The sequence below is a fragment of the Peromyscus eremicus genome, chromosome 4 (assembly GCF_949786415.1).
Source record: "Peromyscus eremicus chromosome 4, PerEre_H2_v1, whole genome shotgun sequence".
NCBI classification, from domain to species: Eukaryota; Metazoa; Chordata; class Mammalia; order Rodentia; family Cricetidae; genus Peromyscus; species Peromyscus eremicus.
Window position 1 is genome coordinate 107,554,439 of NC_081419.1, and position 14,154 is coordinate 107,568,592.

The following is a 14,154-nucleotide window of genomic DNA, read 5'->3' on the forward strand; positions in this document are numbered from 1 at the left end:
TGGCCTAGTTTGGCATACAAATCACTCCACCCATAATTCCTACTGTGTCTAATCAAACATTGAATAGGTGAGCCCTTGGTACAGCAAATGCTACTCTTGGCTGTGGCTTCTGGTTCCTAGGAAAGAATCTCACCCAGGAGTGAGTAGGGCCAGGGTTGGGTGTCACACCAGTAACAAATGGTAGACAGGCTAAGAGGTTTCTCAGGGGAGTTGCCACGGGTTCCAATGGAATGACAATTACAAGGTAGTTGGATCATGTCACGCCTGCTGTGACCTTTACAATACATGAGGATCATTATTTTAATGTTAATTTGCATAATGGTCAGCCTAGCAGGAACAATGCTGAATGCTAATAGCTGCAGGATGCAATAAAATTAAACATTATCTGGGCTGAACTGCTAAAGGAAAAGTTGCCAAAGTATGACTCTTTAAGTACTTAATTTCATCCCAGGTCGTGTCCACACACAATCAAATGAGGATTTCCGGCATCTCTTGAAAAACTGGCAAGAACTGATTAGAATAGCAGCAACCTCCTTTATGTAGAGTCCTTGCCAGTAGTCTGTGTTTTGATACAACTTGCCTGTCCCTTCTGAAGAATTTGGAATTGTAACTCTCACCACATCTTGCCCCAATACTCCCTGTCCCCTCTTACTCCTTACAAATTCGCTGACAGATACACTAAATATGATAAACTTAGAGTTAATTCCACTTTCTGGACTGACAGATTCTGAGAGAAACGTAAATAGTAAGATCAAGGCAGACCAGAAGGACTGAATATCCTCAGAGAGAAGACGGATATTATCCCCTGGGAGTATTAAGTAACCTCACAGCCTTAGCTGTGGATGGAAGGTGGCCGTCAGCACGGAGTGTGAAAAAGCAATAAATATCTGTATTGCTTCTTCTCTACTATTTCTGCTTCGTGGAAAGCTGACTGAACGTTATCATCCTTTGGACTCCAAATCCTCCTTCAGAGAATTCATTCAAACTGGATCCACTTCCCATGTGTCTGCACTCATTTCTACCACAAGAGGGCAGCCATCTCTAAAAAACAGCAGTTCTGCTCTTCTGAGAAATTGGGCCAAACTTGAGGAAAGTTTCTGGGAAAGGCTTTCAGCAGCAACTCAGGGATTGCGCGCGGTACAAAAGAAGAAGAAAACCCACCAGGCACCACCCAAGTGGAGCGACTGTCCAGAAGCATCCATGTCTCCTCAGAGGCTTGATTACCACGGGTGTCATAAATGGCTAAATTTCTACTTCTGGAGTTCTGAAGGCCCAAAGGCTGCAAGGCATTGTTGATGTCATCACCAGAGGTTTCATTTTCGTCTTTTCTTGGGGTGGGTCCAACAGCTGTCGGCTTTCTCTTCCTCACTAAAGGCAACATTCCGATTGAAATCTCATATAGGTTAGGTTTGGGTTTGGGTTGCTTCTCCCGCCTCACTGATGACAGAAGCAATTGTTCACTTCTCAATTAAACTTGATAGGGAAGTGAACGGTTTCAGAAGTGATCGGCACTTTGACTTAAGGGTCTGCGTAGAGTGTTTTATTGCGTTTGGTGTCTCATGATTCAGAGTGACAACTTCTACAACACTCTTTAAAAAGCAACATGGTAGCAGATTCCCGAATCTTTCCCTCCGGTCCTTTAATTTTTCTTAGGAGACCGTCTTCCTTCAAAATACCTTATTTGACCTTTCCAGCTCTAGAAACAGCCAGGGCCTCATTTCCCTCTGTGGGTTGCTAATCCGATTTAGGTGAGTGGAACCCTGAGTTATTTTAGCTCCCCAACTGAAAAGCTAATACACATGGATAATAGATTACTAAAGCCCCTGCTTCTGGCTTTTTTTTCTGCCTCCGCTTTGCAAACTTGAAAGATCCAGTCCAAAAGCTGATGTTACCAATCTGGTCTTCTACAAAAATATTCTGCCCTTGGCTTTGCGGGGTCATGTGGGCATCCAGGCGGTGGTATGCATGAAGGCTCCCGAAATTCTGGGAGCAGTGGAAAGAGTTCAAAAAGAATCCTGGCTCAGCAGCTTTGGGGACGTTCCAGCTGAGGAAAAGTGGCTTGGCCACAGCCAGAGTCTTGCTTCTGGAGACCTGATGGAGCAGGGCCAGGCCGAAAATTCTAAGGTCTCAAACCGGAATTATCTTGTTACCTGCCTCTGTGGGTGGGGGTGGGGGTCGAGATAAATATCCAAAGTAGTGACGTGATTGCTTCTATAAAAAGAATCAACCCCCATTGTCCCCTCACATGGACACACACTACTCAGGAGACATCCATTTTACATTCGTATATCTATGTACAGAAACCTGTGCCTTCATTTGTATATTTTACATAAACAAATACATATAAAATATATACATCTCTTTATATTAGATGCACTCACGCGGGTGTGAATATATATGCATGCATATTTATACAAATGTAATAATGCTCTCAATGTGTATCTACTATTTCTTGACCTTTTCTTCTCATCACTCAAAACACAGAAGTGTTTGCCCGAGTCTCTGCCAAGATGTCTAATAACTTGTTAGTTCTTTTCTTCTTTTCAATGCTCTGTTACCTAAAAACTTCAAACTCAAGTTGAATAACGGCCCAGTGGGGGGACTCAGAGGCAACCAGACCCTGGATCTGCCCTGGACTCGGGGCAGCGGAGAGCACAAGTCCAGGTCCCCGAGGGTCGGCTTCACATTCGTCTAGGACCAGACCCTGAGCGGCCGCGCGCTCGCCCCGCCCCGCCCCACCGCGGCCGCCCCGCTGGGCGCGCCGTCCACACCCCTGCACTCCGCTCCCGCCCGCTCGGGGATCCCCGGCGCGCTGCGCCTGCAAAGGGGGAGGTGTTCGGGCCGCGGCCGGGAGGGAGCCGGCAGGCGGCGTCCCCTTTAAAAGCCGCGAGCGCCGCGCCACGGCGCCTCCGCCGTCGCCGCCGGAGTCCTCGCCCCGCCGCGCCGAGCCCGGCTCGCGCTGCGCCCGCCGCTGCGCTTCCCACAGCCTGCCCGGGATAGGCAGCCCCGGGACGTCGTCTCCCCAGCTGCCGCCGGTCACCGGACGCCCTCGGGGCGAGCGGCGCGCGGGTCACCCGTGGCTTCGAGGGACCGGCACGCCTCGGCTTGGAGCTCCTGACTGTGCGCGCCTGGCGCTGTGGCCTCGGCTGCCCCGGGAGAAGCCGGAGCAGCGAAGCGAAGAGCCGAGAGTCAGGAGCACAGCCGCGCCCGCAATGCCGGGCCACTCAATCCGGAGAGTGAGCGCCCGGGGCGCGTAGGAAGAGGAGTGATCGGACCCCAGGCTGCCACAAAAGACATTTGGCCTGAGGGCTCCGACCGCGAGGTCACCCGGTTTGGCGGTCCGGGACGCGGCTGAACTGGCTGGAGAATGCGCCCCAGGACGCCGGGGAGCCGCAGCCGTGCGGGCTCTGCTGGCGAGCGCTGATGGGGGTGCGCCAGAGTCAGGCTGAGGGATGCGGAGTGGCGGCCCGTCCGCCACCCAGATCTTCGCTGCACCCTTCCCCGGACCCGGCGTCTCCCAGGATGGCTGCCCCGAGCCATGGGTCGCGGCCGAGCTAGCGCGGAGCGTCCGACCCTCGCCCGGCGACTCCCGGAGCCGGTCCCGCGCCCCACCAGCGCTGGTCCCTGAGGACGACGATAGCGGCAGCCTTGCCTCTGCCTTCCCTTCCCGTCCCGTCCCTGCCCCGCACTCCTCCCCCTGCTTGAGGCTGTGTGTCAGCACTTGGCTGGAGACTTCTTGAACTTGCCGGGAGAGTGACTTGGGCTCCCCACTTCGCGCCGGTGTCCTCGCCCGGCGGATCCAGTCTTGCCGCCTCCAGCCCCGTCACCTCTCTGCTCCTCGGCCGGCTGGGTCCATCCCAAGACACCGTTCCCCACGGGGAGAGGGACGACGCGGCTGGCACCCAAAGAAGGAGGAGAAGACGAGGAAAGACAGCAGAATCTCGGTCCCTGCTCCAGGTCCCTCGGACAGAGTTGTTTTTTTTTTTTTTTTTTTTTTTCCCATGTGGAGACTCTCTCAATGGACGTGCCCCCGAGTGCTTCTTAGACGGACTGCGGTCTCCTAAAGGTAGAGGACACACGGGCCGGGACCCGGGGCTGACGGGTGACACCGCGTTCCCGCCATGCGGCGCTGAGCGCCGCGGAGGACCGGTCGGGTGGACGTAAACAGACCCTCTCCCGGTGCACGTGCAGCGAAGCCCTAGAGGAGTCAGGCGTCCCAAACCCCAGACCCCTCTGCCCTGTCCGCCTGGCCTGCTCTCTCCCGCCGGCCGTCCTTCTCCCCAATTTTCGCTATATTATTAGGTCTGTTAAAGACTTAATGGCTTTACAAAAAAAAAAAAAAAAAAAAAAAAAAAAGTTACAGAAATCCAGTGGATTTCACCCATTACTTGCAGACCAGTACTTCAGGCCTTAGAGATACGTTGGCCGTCCTTAAGTTACTCCTGAACCTAGCTAGAGTTTGTCCTAAGAACTGGGTCCATTATGGACGGTACTTAAAGTTGGGGTTCTCCGTGCGTGTTTACTGTGAGGATGTGTCACAGTTTACACGTGCATTCATAGAAACTATCCATTTACATAATTGCGGGAAGGTGCATGGACGGGTTCCTTGACTGAACAGGGGTCTAGGGAAGAGGACCGAGTGTCCAGTGGGCCAACCCTGATGTTAGGGGCGTGGGCCACAACTTGCAAGTGGCGTCATAAATCTTGAGTTTAGCGCTTACGAATCTACAAGTTAGATTTATTCGCCTACCAGGAAGTTCTATATAGCGCCTCTAAGGAAGTCACATGTGCGTTTGTGTCTGTTTATGTGCAAATGAGCACTACAGAGTATAGTTGTTTTTTTTTTTTTTAAGAGTTGCAGTGTGTCAGACTAACCAGTGGCTTCCCCGCTTCCTGACACCACCTTCCTAGCTGGTGTCACAAGAAAAGGTGACTGATGGTCATTGACTTTTATTGAGAGCGAAGAGCAAGCCCCAAGTGAGAAGTCCGATGTAGGCAGAGAATGGGATGAGGGGAGGAGAGAGCCAAGGGACTTGGGGTCCACCATCCTCTTGATCATCCGGGCTGTAGCCCTCGAGCATGACATGCCAGGAGAGCATCCTGGAGAAGGCCAGCGAGCCCTATGGGAGCCGGGGCCGCGGGGGCGGGCGAAGGACTGGGCGGGGAACGTGGGTGACTCACGTCGGCCCTGTCCGCAGGTCGACCATGGTGGCCGGGACCCGCTGTCTTCTAGTGTTGCTGCTTCCCCAGGTCCTCCTGGGCGGCGCGGCCGGCCTCATTCCGGAGCTGGGCCGCAAGAAGTTCGCCGCGGCATCCGGCCGCCCCTTGTCCCGGCCTTCGGACGACGTCCTCAGCGAGTTTGAGTTGAGGCTGCTCAGCATGTTCGGCCTGAAGCAGAGACCCACCCCCAGCAAGGACGCCGTGGTGCCCCCCTACATGCTGGACTTGTACCGCCGGCACTCGGGCCAGCCAGGAGCGCCCGCCCCGGACCACCGGCTGGAGAGGGCAGCCAGCCGCGCCAACACCGTGCGCAGCTTCCACCACGAAGGTGAGCGGGTGGCGGGCGGCGGGGCGGGGACGGCGGGCGGGGACTCGGCGAGCAGCCCGGGCCTCCGCTAGCACAGCGGACGGCCCCTCTGCTTCTGTACCGTCCCCTCTGTGGCCCCGAGCCAGGGATTCCCCACTGGTGAGTCCGCACCCTTTTCCTGGCAGGTAGCCAGAAGACAGACTCCTCCCCCAAGCTCTGGAGGGAAAACGGAGTGATGGGGAAGAGGGTAAAAGGCTGGCTAGTCCCTAGTCAGCTAAACGTGCCTGCGAGAACTCCACGGGAGAAAGCGGAGGGTTGGAGTTCCTGAAATCTGTCTGAAAGCTCAAGTCTGTGTCTTGTGTTCACACTGGAGTTTTAGGCTAGACAGAGCCAAGGGCAGAGTGTTCAGGGGCAGTACTAACAAACTAAAGCCCAGGGCCCCAAAGCTTTCAAATTTACTGTTGATCTGGGCCTAGTTTGAAAGATTTTGAATCCCTATCTAATCCCCGTGGGAGATCAATTCCACAATCAATCTTATTGTTTCCACAGTGACCTTCCCTTCTTGTGTTTAAATCTTAGTCTCCACGTGGAGACAGGGCAAGCCTTCAGATAAAAGCTGTTTCTGCTAGAGACTGCTACCTTCCTTGTGCAAGGCAGTGGGGACTTTTTTTTCCTTTTATGATATGAATATGGCTTCCCAAGGTAGGGCATTTCTGTTTATTTCATCAGAAAGACATTTAGTGGGTTGGAAATGTCTTAAGGACCTACTGAAGTGTCTTGCACTGAAATTCTTGGAGCAGTTAAAAATCGCCCCAGCTCAATTCTCTGTGTGTCACTTTAAATGTGCTTTTGACTTAATGTATTCTACATCGAGTATCAATTCCTTCAAGTTCTAGAGGAATGCGGAGTTGTCTGACAATCAGCCGCAATTTATAGAACAGTAGGGAGCTAGGAGTGAAGTTCCCTTTTTAAAATTTTGCTTTGCCTTGCTGAGATGATAAATTTCAAGCGAAAATCTGTGCTCTGAAATGGTAGCCCAGATCTACCCCCCTCCCCCAGCCCTCTCATAAGGGATATGGCTTAAACTTTGAAAAGTCAGGTTGATAGGAAAAACTCCCACAGGTAGGTCACACAGCAAGAGATGGACCTTCCTTGAGGCAGCCACTCATTATGAAGGGTACTCTTAAATCGATCTCTTGCAAACAGGTTTCTAAGGTGCTTTCTGGGAGCAGAACTCCATTTGGAAAGATAGAGGGACCCCATCCTGGTCTCCGGGATCTGCCGACCTAGAGCAGGGAGACTCAGGTGTGTTCACCCCGTCCTGACCACCCTGAGGTGATTCTGGCCTAAGCTGATCTCTTCCAGTTGACATTGATTGGAAAGTTTTTGTAGATAACACACACACACACACACACACACACACACACACACACACACAAAACCAGAAAACTAGCATGGCTGTTTTCTCTGCTGCCTCTAGCGATTTAGCACAAAAACCCATTTATTTGTATATTTATTTATTTACTAGTCTTTTCTGGCATGAAAACCATTCTTTATTTGTAAAAACCAAGTATCTACCTTATCTTTGTTTTAACTAAGCCAAAAGGATTGTTTAAGTCAATTAAAACACAAAAATACAATTAAATGAAAGTTTCATCAGTAAAATCTGCATCTTCTCACTCACTCTTCCCTTGGAAGTGGCTTGACAGAAACACAGGGAAAGCGTTGTCTCTGTGTGTTATTTTAACTTGGTGTGCTTGAGTTCACAACAAAAATCTATGTCTTTAAAAGAGATTTTCATGTATAAGACTGCATAGAAGTTATCAACTTGCCTAAGGTAAACTTGCACTAACTTTATATCTTGGTGCACTTAGATTTACATTTTACTATAAATTTCAAGAAAACCCGTTCTTTCCCGTCATCATCAGGTACACATGGCATTTTTGGAGATTGTTCATTGTCGAGTAACCTAGAGTCTGATTTTTATAAGCATCCTTGTGCCACTAAAAATTCTTAGAAAACTGTGTGCTAAGGCTGCTGGCTCAAGATCAGAAGTGAATTCATACACATTAATAGACACACATTTGGTAAAGAACCCTAAGGACCCTATTAAAGAATTACCCGGTGGGCTTCTTTGTGAGTTGTATTAGATGGTTGGGTGACATGATGTGACAAGATATACTATGATAGCCTTTCAACCAGTGGCGGATGCTTCCAGACAGTCTCCTGTTGAACATTGGACATGGATTTTTTTCCCGGATAGCGCAGACTTTGCTGAATCCCCTCCACCCCCAGGTCACCAAAGACCTTCCCCAACTGGCTGCCCTTGAAAACAGTTTGAAATTGTTTGACTACATTGGCCCTACAGAGACCTCTTCTTTCCTGGCAGATCATTTACTGAAGGAGCTCACACTTGCCCTTCTGACAATGGAGAACAGAGTCTTCCTCTTTTGTTTGAAATAAATAAATTATGTGGCCTGTGACTAGAGTTTTTAAAGAGGGAGAAATCCTGTTGGCAGAAAAGTAACTACCCAGAAAATACCCACAGTCTAGGACATCTCAAGGTACAACTCATGGTCCAAAATTCCAGTATGGGTTTGGACATGGACACCCAGGAATGCTCCTACCTAATACCTCTAGCTGTTGCAGTGTGATTACAAAGAGCCTGTGGGTTTGCAGAAGTTCCTTGCTGCTGATGGTTGTCAGTGGGTCCTTTGGACCCCTCTTGACTCCTTTGCAGGCTGCTTTTGTCCTGTTGAGATGTGCCCGTGAGGTATGTCATCAGTCTTTAGAGAATCCCTCCTGGACCTGCAGGAGCACAGTCCTCCTGAAGGTGCTGTGCTCAGGGGAGCACAGGCCAAGTGGGGCTAGTGGCAACCACCAGCCCCTGCTTCCCTTTCCCACCACTTCCTTTGTTGCCTTAAAAATGAAAACTCAATTCTGTGTACTTGAACTTTTGTTTCCCTCTATGATGTGTCATTTACTTTATCCTGTACAAAGTCACGTGTGGCCCAAAGCCCCTTGTACCTTGTTGCAGGAGTGAGATGCAGCTGCTGATCTGGAGCAGCCTCAGGCTTTGTTGTTGTTTAGGTGGAGGAATGTTCTCTGTCCAAAAAGTGTTGCAAAATCCTCCAAGCTTAATGATAACTTTTGAGATAAAACTCACCCTACTTTAGGGCAAACAAGTAGCCACAGAGAGCAGGTTCCGAACAATGTCTGTGTGTCCCTTTTGGCTGGGTCATTTCACGTGTCCCTTTTGGCTGGGTCATTTCACTTTTCCGTTCGTTTAGCTTTGTCTACATGTCCAAAGGGTAGCTGGACAATATCTTTTGATCCTCAGGACAAAACTCACTCTGCACTTAACATGGTATCAGGTACCAATTCCCAATGATTTGGATTGCTGCTTAGTGATTTGACTTCTCTCCTCCGTTAGACAATGCCTTCCAATGGCTAGAACTTGGACATTGCAGTAGACCCAAATGAACAGTTCTGTGACCTAAGGGAAGTCACATAACCTCTCTGAATTCCCATCTGTTTCATTCACAAAAATGGAGATAATCATGGTTTCCCTCTAATGAGCTGGATGTAAGATAGTTCATAGAAAGATGATGGCACCAGACTTGGGAAAAATAAATCGATAGGTAGGTAGGTAGGTAGATAGGTAGATAGATAGATAGATAGATAGATAGATAGATAGATAGATAGATAGATAGAAGGTAGGTAGATAGATAGATAGATAGATAGACAGACAGATAGATAGATAGATTAAACAACAAGAGAAAGAAAGAGCATTCAGCACTAGTGTTTTATGGTGACATTTTAATGTCCTATTATCCCTTTTTCTAGGGAGTGGCCCCAGCCAAATTATTTTGAGGTAGATGAATAATCAACATAATGTGGAACTTTAAATAAGGGGCTTTGTTTCTTGGAAAAAAATTAGAATGCCATTGCTGCCCCGTTTTCTTCTTCTTCTTCTTCTTCTTCTTCTTCTTCTTCTTCTTCTTCTTCTTCTTCTTCTACATTTTTTTCATCCAATCATTTCTTCCATTTGATTAAGAACTAGGAGGCTGATACTCAGATTAGAGACAGCTAAGAATATTGAAATCACTTAGCAAGTTCAGCTGATTCAACAAGGGATGTTTACAGAGAATTAACAGCTATTTCAGCCTCCAAAAAGTGTGCATTACCTACTCTGTATTTTCAGAACCCCAGGCTTGCTGTGATAATTTGTAGAGGTCTTTTCCTATAATTTACTTTATTTAAAAGAGATTTTCAATTTCCCGCCCTCAAGAAGAGGTTGCAACTTGTCCTCTGAAGGAGAAAAGGTGTTGTGTGTCCTGACCCTCCCTAGGCAGTTAGTTTCCTTAAATTCTTGACTTCTGTGTATGACTTCAGTGAACAGTCACAGTAGATACCTTGGTATGAAGGATGGGATGGGGTCTTCCAAGGATTAGGCTAATAGAAATGCGGTTGGAAGCCTGGAGAGGTCTTTTCCTTGTCATTAACATTGGGTAGTGCATTGGTGTCCTTTGTGAAGGTCACTTATCTTGTGGATACTTCTTACCTCCCAAGTGACAGGCCACAGGAAGTGGCCGTTTCTGTGCTGCCAGTTGGAAGATGGCAATCTTGGCTTTATTTCTTAGGCAGATAGTAGTCTGTGTTACTTCAATGACCTGTCTCCCACATTTATCTTGGGGACTGCCTCTTTGTTCTTCCCCCCCTTGTCATGTATGTGTGTCTGTGTGCATGCATGTGTACTTATGATTGTCACCTTTTCCTTCTTTGTGAACTGGAATTCAGGGATTTTGCTGCCATTTATTTTCTGTTGTTAACTGATGCAGCTGTTTGTGGTAATTGACCTTTATATTCTGTCTTTAAAGGAAGTAATATGTACCTCGCTGTGCCAATGTCAGGAGAAGCCAGTGTGATTTGAGTTTGGGAGATGTTGCTACTGTTTTCCTTTTTCTATTGATGAAGTGCCTTAGGCAGAAACATTAGGGAGCCCAAGAATGGCAACGAAAATGGCTTTTTACAAAAGAAGCTAAATACAGTCCTTCAGACTTCCTAGGAATGTCCCGGCCCTAAAGTACCATTAGCTGATAGTAGAGTTCAGAACATAAACCGGTCCCCAAAGGTATCATCAAGAACTTTTTGTCAAGCAGGTGCAAGAGGACTGTGAATGATAGCCAGCTGGCCTAGTATTCTTCATGTCAAAGAAGAAGAGCTTTAAAAGACTCCCCTGTTTGAGTCCCTGGCTGGCTGATGGCAGCCTGAATCCTTACTCATTGGCCAATACTAAGGCCCCTTCTATAAAAGGTGCTTTAAAAATTTACTCCTTTGTCAATGTGCTGAAGTGCGGTCCATCAGCTTGCAGCATCTTTTCACTAAGAACTTAATGGAAATGCCAGCGCGCAGGCCCCTTCCCAGAACAACTGATGTGCAGGCCAGAGTCTAGGATCTGCTGTGCTGACACAGGGGTCATTTTGAATGAGGATGAGATGGAGATGAGAGGACAGGCAGTTGGAAGCCATTTCTCCTGAAATTCCTCATCGCTAATTACTACAGTGTCTTAGTGCCACCCATACCTTTGTCTCTCGAGTTCGGAGCAAAATGGCAGGGTGTGCTTAGCAAAATGTCATCATTGATGTTGAGTTTCAGAGTCTTTAATTAGGAGACTAAAATCTGTATATTGAGATTTGTAAATCATCTAAATTGTAGAGTAATGTTTTCAAATGCCGCTTAATGAATTGACATTAAAGCTCGTTTTCTTAGTTAAGAAATGCAATAATTTCCTCAACCCCTCAGTCATTAGCCCTCTACTAACTATAGTGCTTAGACTTTTTTATCCCCCCCTTAAAGTCTGTCTGTGAATTCCAGAGAAATATTTCACTATTTCCTCCATTATTATAGCTACCTAGGAGCTATGTTCACATATTGGATTAAACGCATAGCAGTCACAAAGTTAATGTGACCATATAGAAAAGGGAAAAGGAGACTCCATTTTCACTTCAGAGATGACATATTTTTATTTCTTTTATAGTGTTGAGCATTAAACCCAGGGCCAAGGAAAGGAGGCAGACACTGTACCTCTAACCCTGACATTTTTACTTTCTGGTTGCAAACTTTTATGCACTTTAACTCAAACTGTGCATTGAGGTTTTAAACTTCTCATAAGGAAGTAAATTACCATTGACTCTCTTACTGAATGCTTTCCTTTTTCTCTCCACTTTGATCAAACTAGAAGCCATTGAAGAGCTACCAGAAATGAGTGGTAAAACTGCCCGGCGCTTCTTCTTCAACTTGACTTCTGTCCCCACTGAAGAGTTCATCACCTCTGCAGAACTCCAGATTTTTCGGGAACAGATACAGGAGACTTTGGGAAACAGTAGTTTTCAGCACCGAATTAATATTTATGAAATTATAAAGCCGGCGGCAGCCAGCTTGAAATTTCCTGTGACCAGACTATTGGACACCAGGTTAGTGAATCAGAACGCAAGTCAGTGGGAGAGCTTCGATGTCACCCCGGCTGTGATGCGGTGGACTGCACAGGGACACACCAACCATGGCTTTGTGGTGGAAGTGGCCCATTTAGAGGAGAAACCAGGCGTCTCCAAGAGACATGTGAGGATTAGCAGGTCTTTGCACCCAGATGAGCACAGCTGGTCACAGATAAGGCCGTTGCTAGTGACTTTTGGCCACGATGGAAAAGGACATCCACTCCACAGAAGAGAAAAGCGTCAAGCCAAACACAAACAGCGGAAACGCCTCAAGTCCAGCTGCAAGAGACACCCTTTGTATGTGGACTTCAGCGATGTGGGCTGGAATGACTGGATTGTGGCTCCTCCGGGCTACCATGCCTTTTACTGCCACGGGGAATGCCCTTTTCCCCTGGCTGATCACCTGAACTCCACTAACCATGCCATAGTGCAGACGCTGGTGAACTCTGTGAATTCCAAGATCCCTAAGGCATGCTGTGTTCCCACAGAGCTCAGCGCAATCTCCATGTTGTACCTAGATGAGAACGAGAAGGTGGTGCTCAAAAACTATCAGGACATGGTTGTGGAAGGTTGCGGGTGTCGTTAGCACAGCAAAAATAAATAAATAAATATATATATATATATATTTTAGAAAAAAAAACCCTACTCTCCCCACCCCCCAAAACCAGCTGACACTTTAATATTTCCCAATGAAGACTTTATTTATGGAATGGAATGGAAAAAAAAAACACAGCTATTTTGAAAATATATTTATATCTACGAAAAGAAGTTGGGAAAACAAATATTTTAATCAGAGAATTATTCCTTAAAGATTTAAAATGTATTTAGTTGTACATTTTATATGGGTTTAACTCCAGCACATGAAGTATAATGGTCAGAGTTATTTTGTATTTATTTACTATTATAACCACTTTTTAGAAAAAAAAAATAGTTAATTTGTATTTATATGTAATCGAAAGAGATATCGGGTTTGTATATAATTTTCCAAAAAAAAAGGCCTGTAGCTGTTTTTCAGTTGTGTGTATTTAAGATGCGAAGTCTACATGGACAGTTCCTGGGCAAAGCGTGCGCACGTTGGCTTTTGTTTCCTGCAGCACTACTGTTAAGTTCACAAGTTCAAGTCCAAAAAAAAAAAAAAAAGTGGATAATCCACTCTGCTGACTTTCAAGATTATTATATTATTCAATTCTCAGGAATGTTGCAGAGTGGTTGTCCAGTCCGTGAGAACTTTCATTCTTATTAGGGGGAATATTTGGATAAGAACCAGACATTACTGATCTGATAGAAAAAGCTCTCCTTGCAGAAAGAATAAAGCAGGACCAGTGGAAATAATTAGGAAAACTGTGACCATGTCGGGAAATGATAATGGCGTCTTGTTCTTTCCTAAACCTATGATCCCTTCCAGGGGGCTGATCTGGCCAAAGTACGAAATAAAATATAATATTTCTTCTTTATTAACATCGTGGTCATATGTACGTACAACTGATTATCCTGTGGCCCTCCTAAAGAAGTGGCAGTTGATTTGTATTTTGTGTTTACCCCCTCATCAAGCTCTTTCTTTATTCTCCAAAGCATCCAATTTTCTACATTTGCCCAACACTCAGCAACATTGAACACGTCCTTTTCTTCCTACAACCTGTTCTCTGACCTATCAGCTTACTTTTCTTTCCAGGGATGTGTGTTTGAACACATTTCTCCAAATGTTAAACCTATTTCTGATAATAAATATCAAAAACTCTGGCATTTCATCTTATAAAATCCAACCCGTGAGAGCAAACAGTATATTCCAGTGTTCATTTTGTCTACCAGTGTTTGCACTTTCATTTCTGAAGTGACTGATTTAAAGGGGGTGGGAGGATGACGGAAATGGCTGGAGAATTCCAATCAAGCCCCATTTGCACCAAAGGACTTATCGGTGTGTTAGTGGTTTTCAGAGGAGCAGGAAAACACGTGAGAGAAAGCCAATCCCTAAAACAAAGCAAAGCTTGCAGGTCCCTAGGTAAAGTCCCAGACATGATCTCCCATGCAACGGAGGCCACAGTGCCAAGAAATTAGAAAGAGTGTCTGATCAGCTTCTGCAAAGACATCTTCTGCCAATTGGCCAGCCGCCCAAACAGAGTGAAGTCAAAT

General features: G+C 46.9%; 1 protein-coding gene across 1 annotated transcript; it reads left to right on the forward strand.

Moving 5' to 3' along the window:
• The first annotated feature begins 5,205 nt into the window (after positions 1–5,205).
• Positions 5,206–12,610, forward strand: Bmp2 (bone morphogenetic protein 2). Its single transcript, XM_059259599.1, has 2 exons — positions 5,206–5,548; positions 11,769–12,610. The coding sequence occupies exons 1-2, from the start codon at positions 5,206–5,208 to the stop codon at positions 12,608–12,610; spliced, it is 1,185 nt and encodes a 394-aa protein (XP_059115582.1).
• Positions 12,611–14,154: the final 1,544 nt, after the last annotated feature.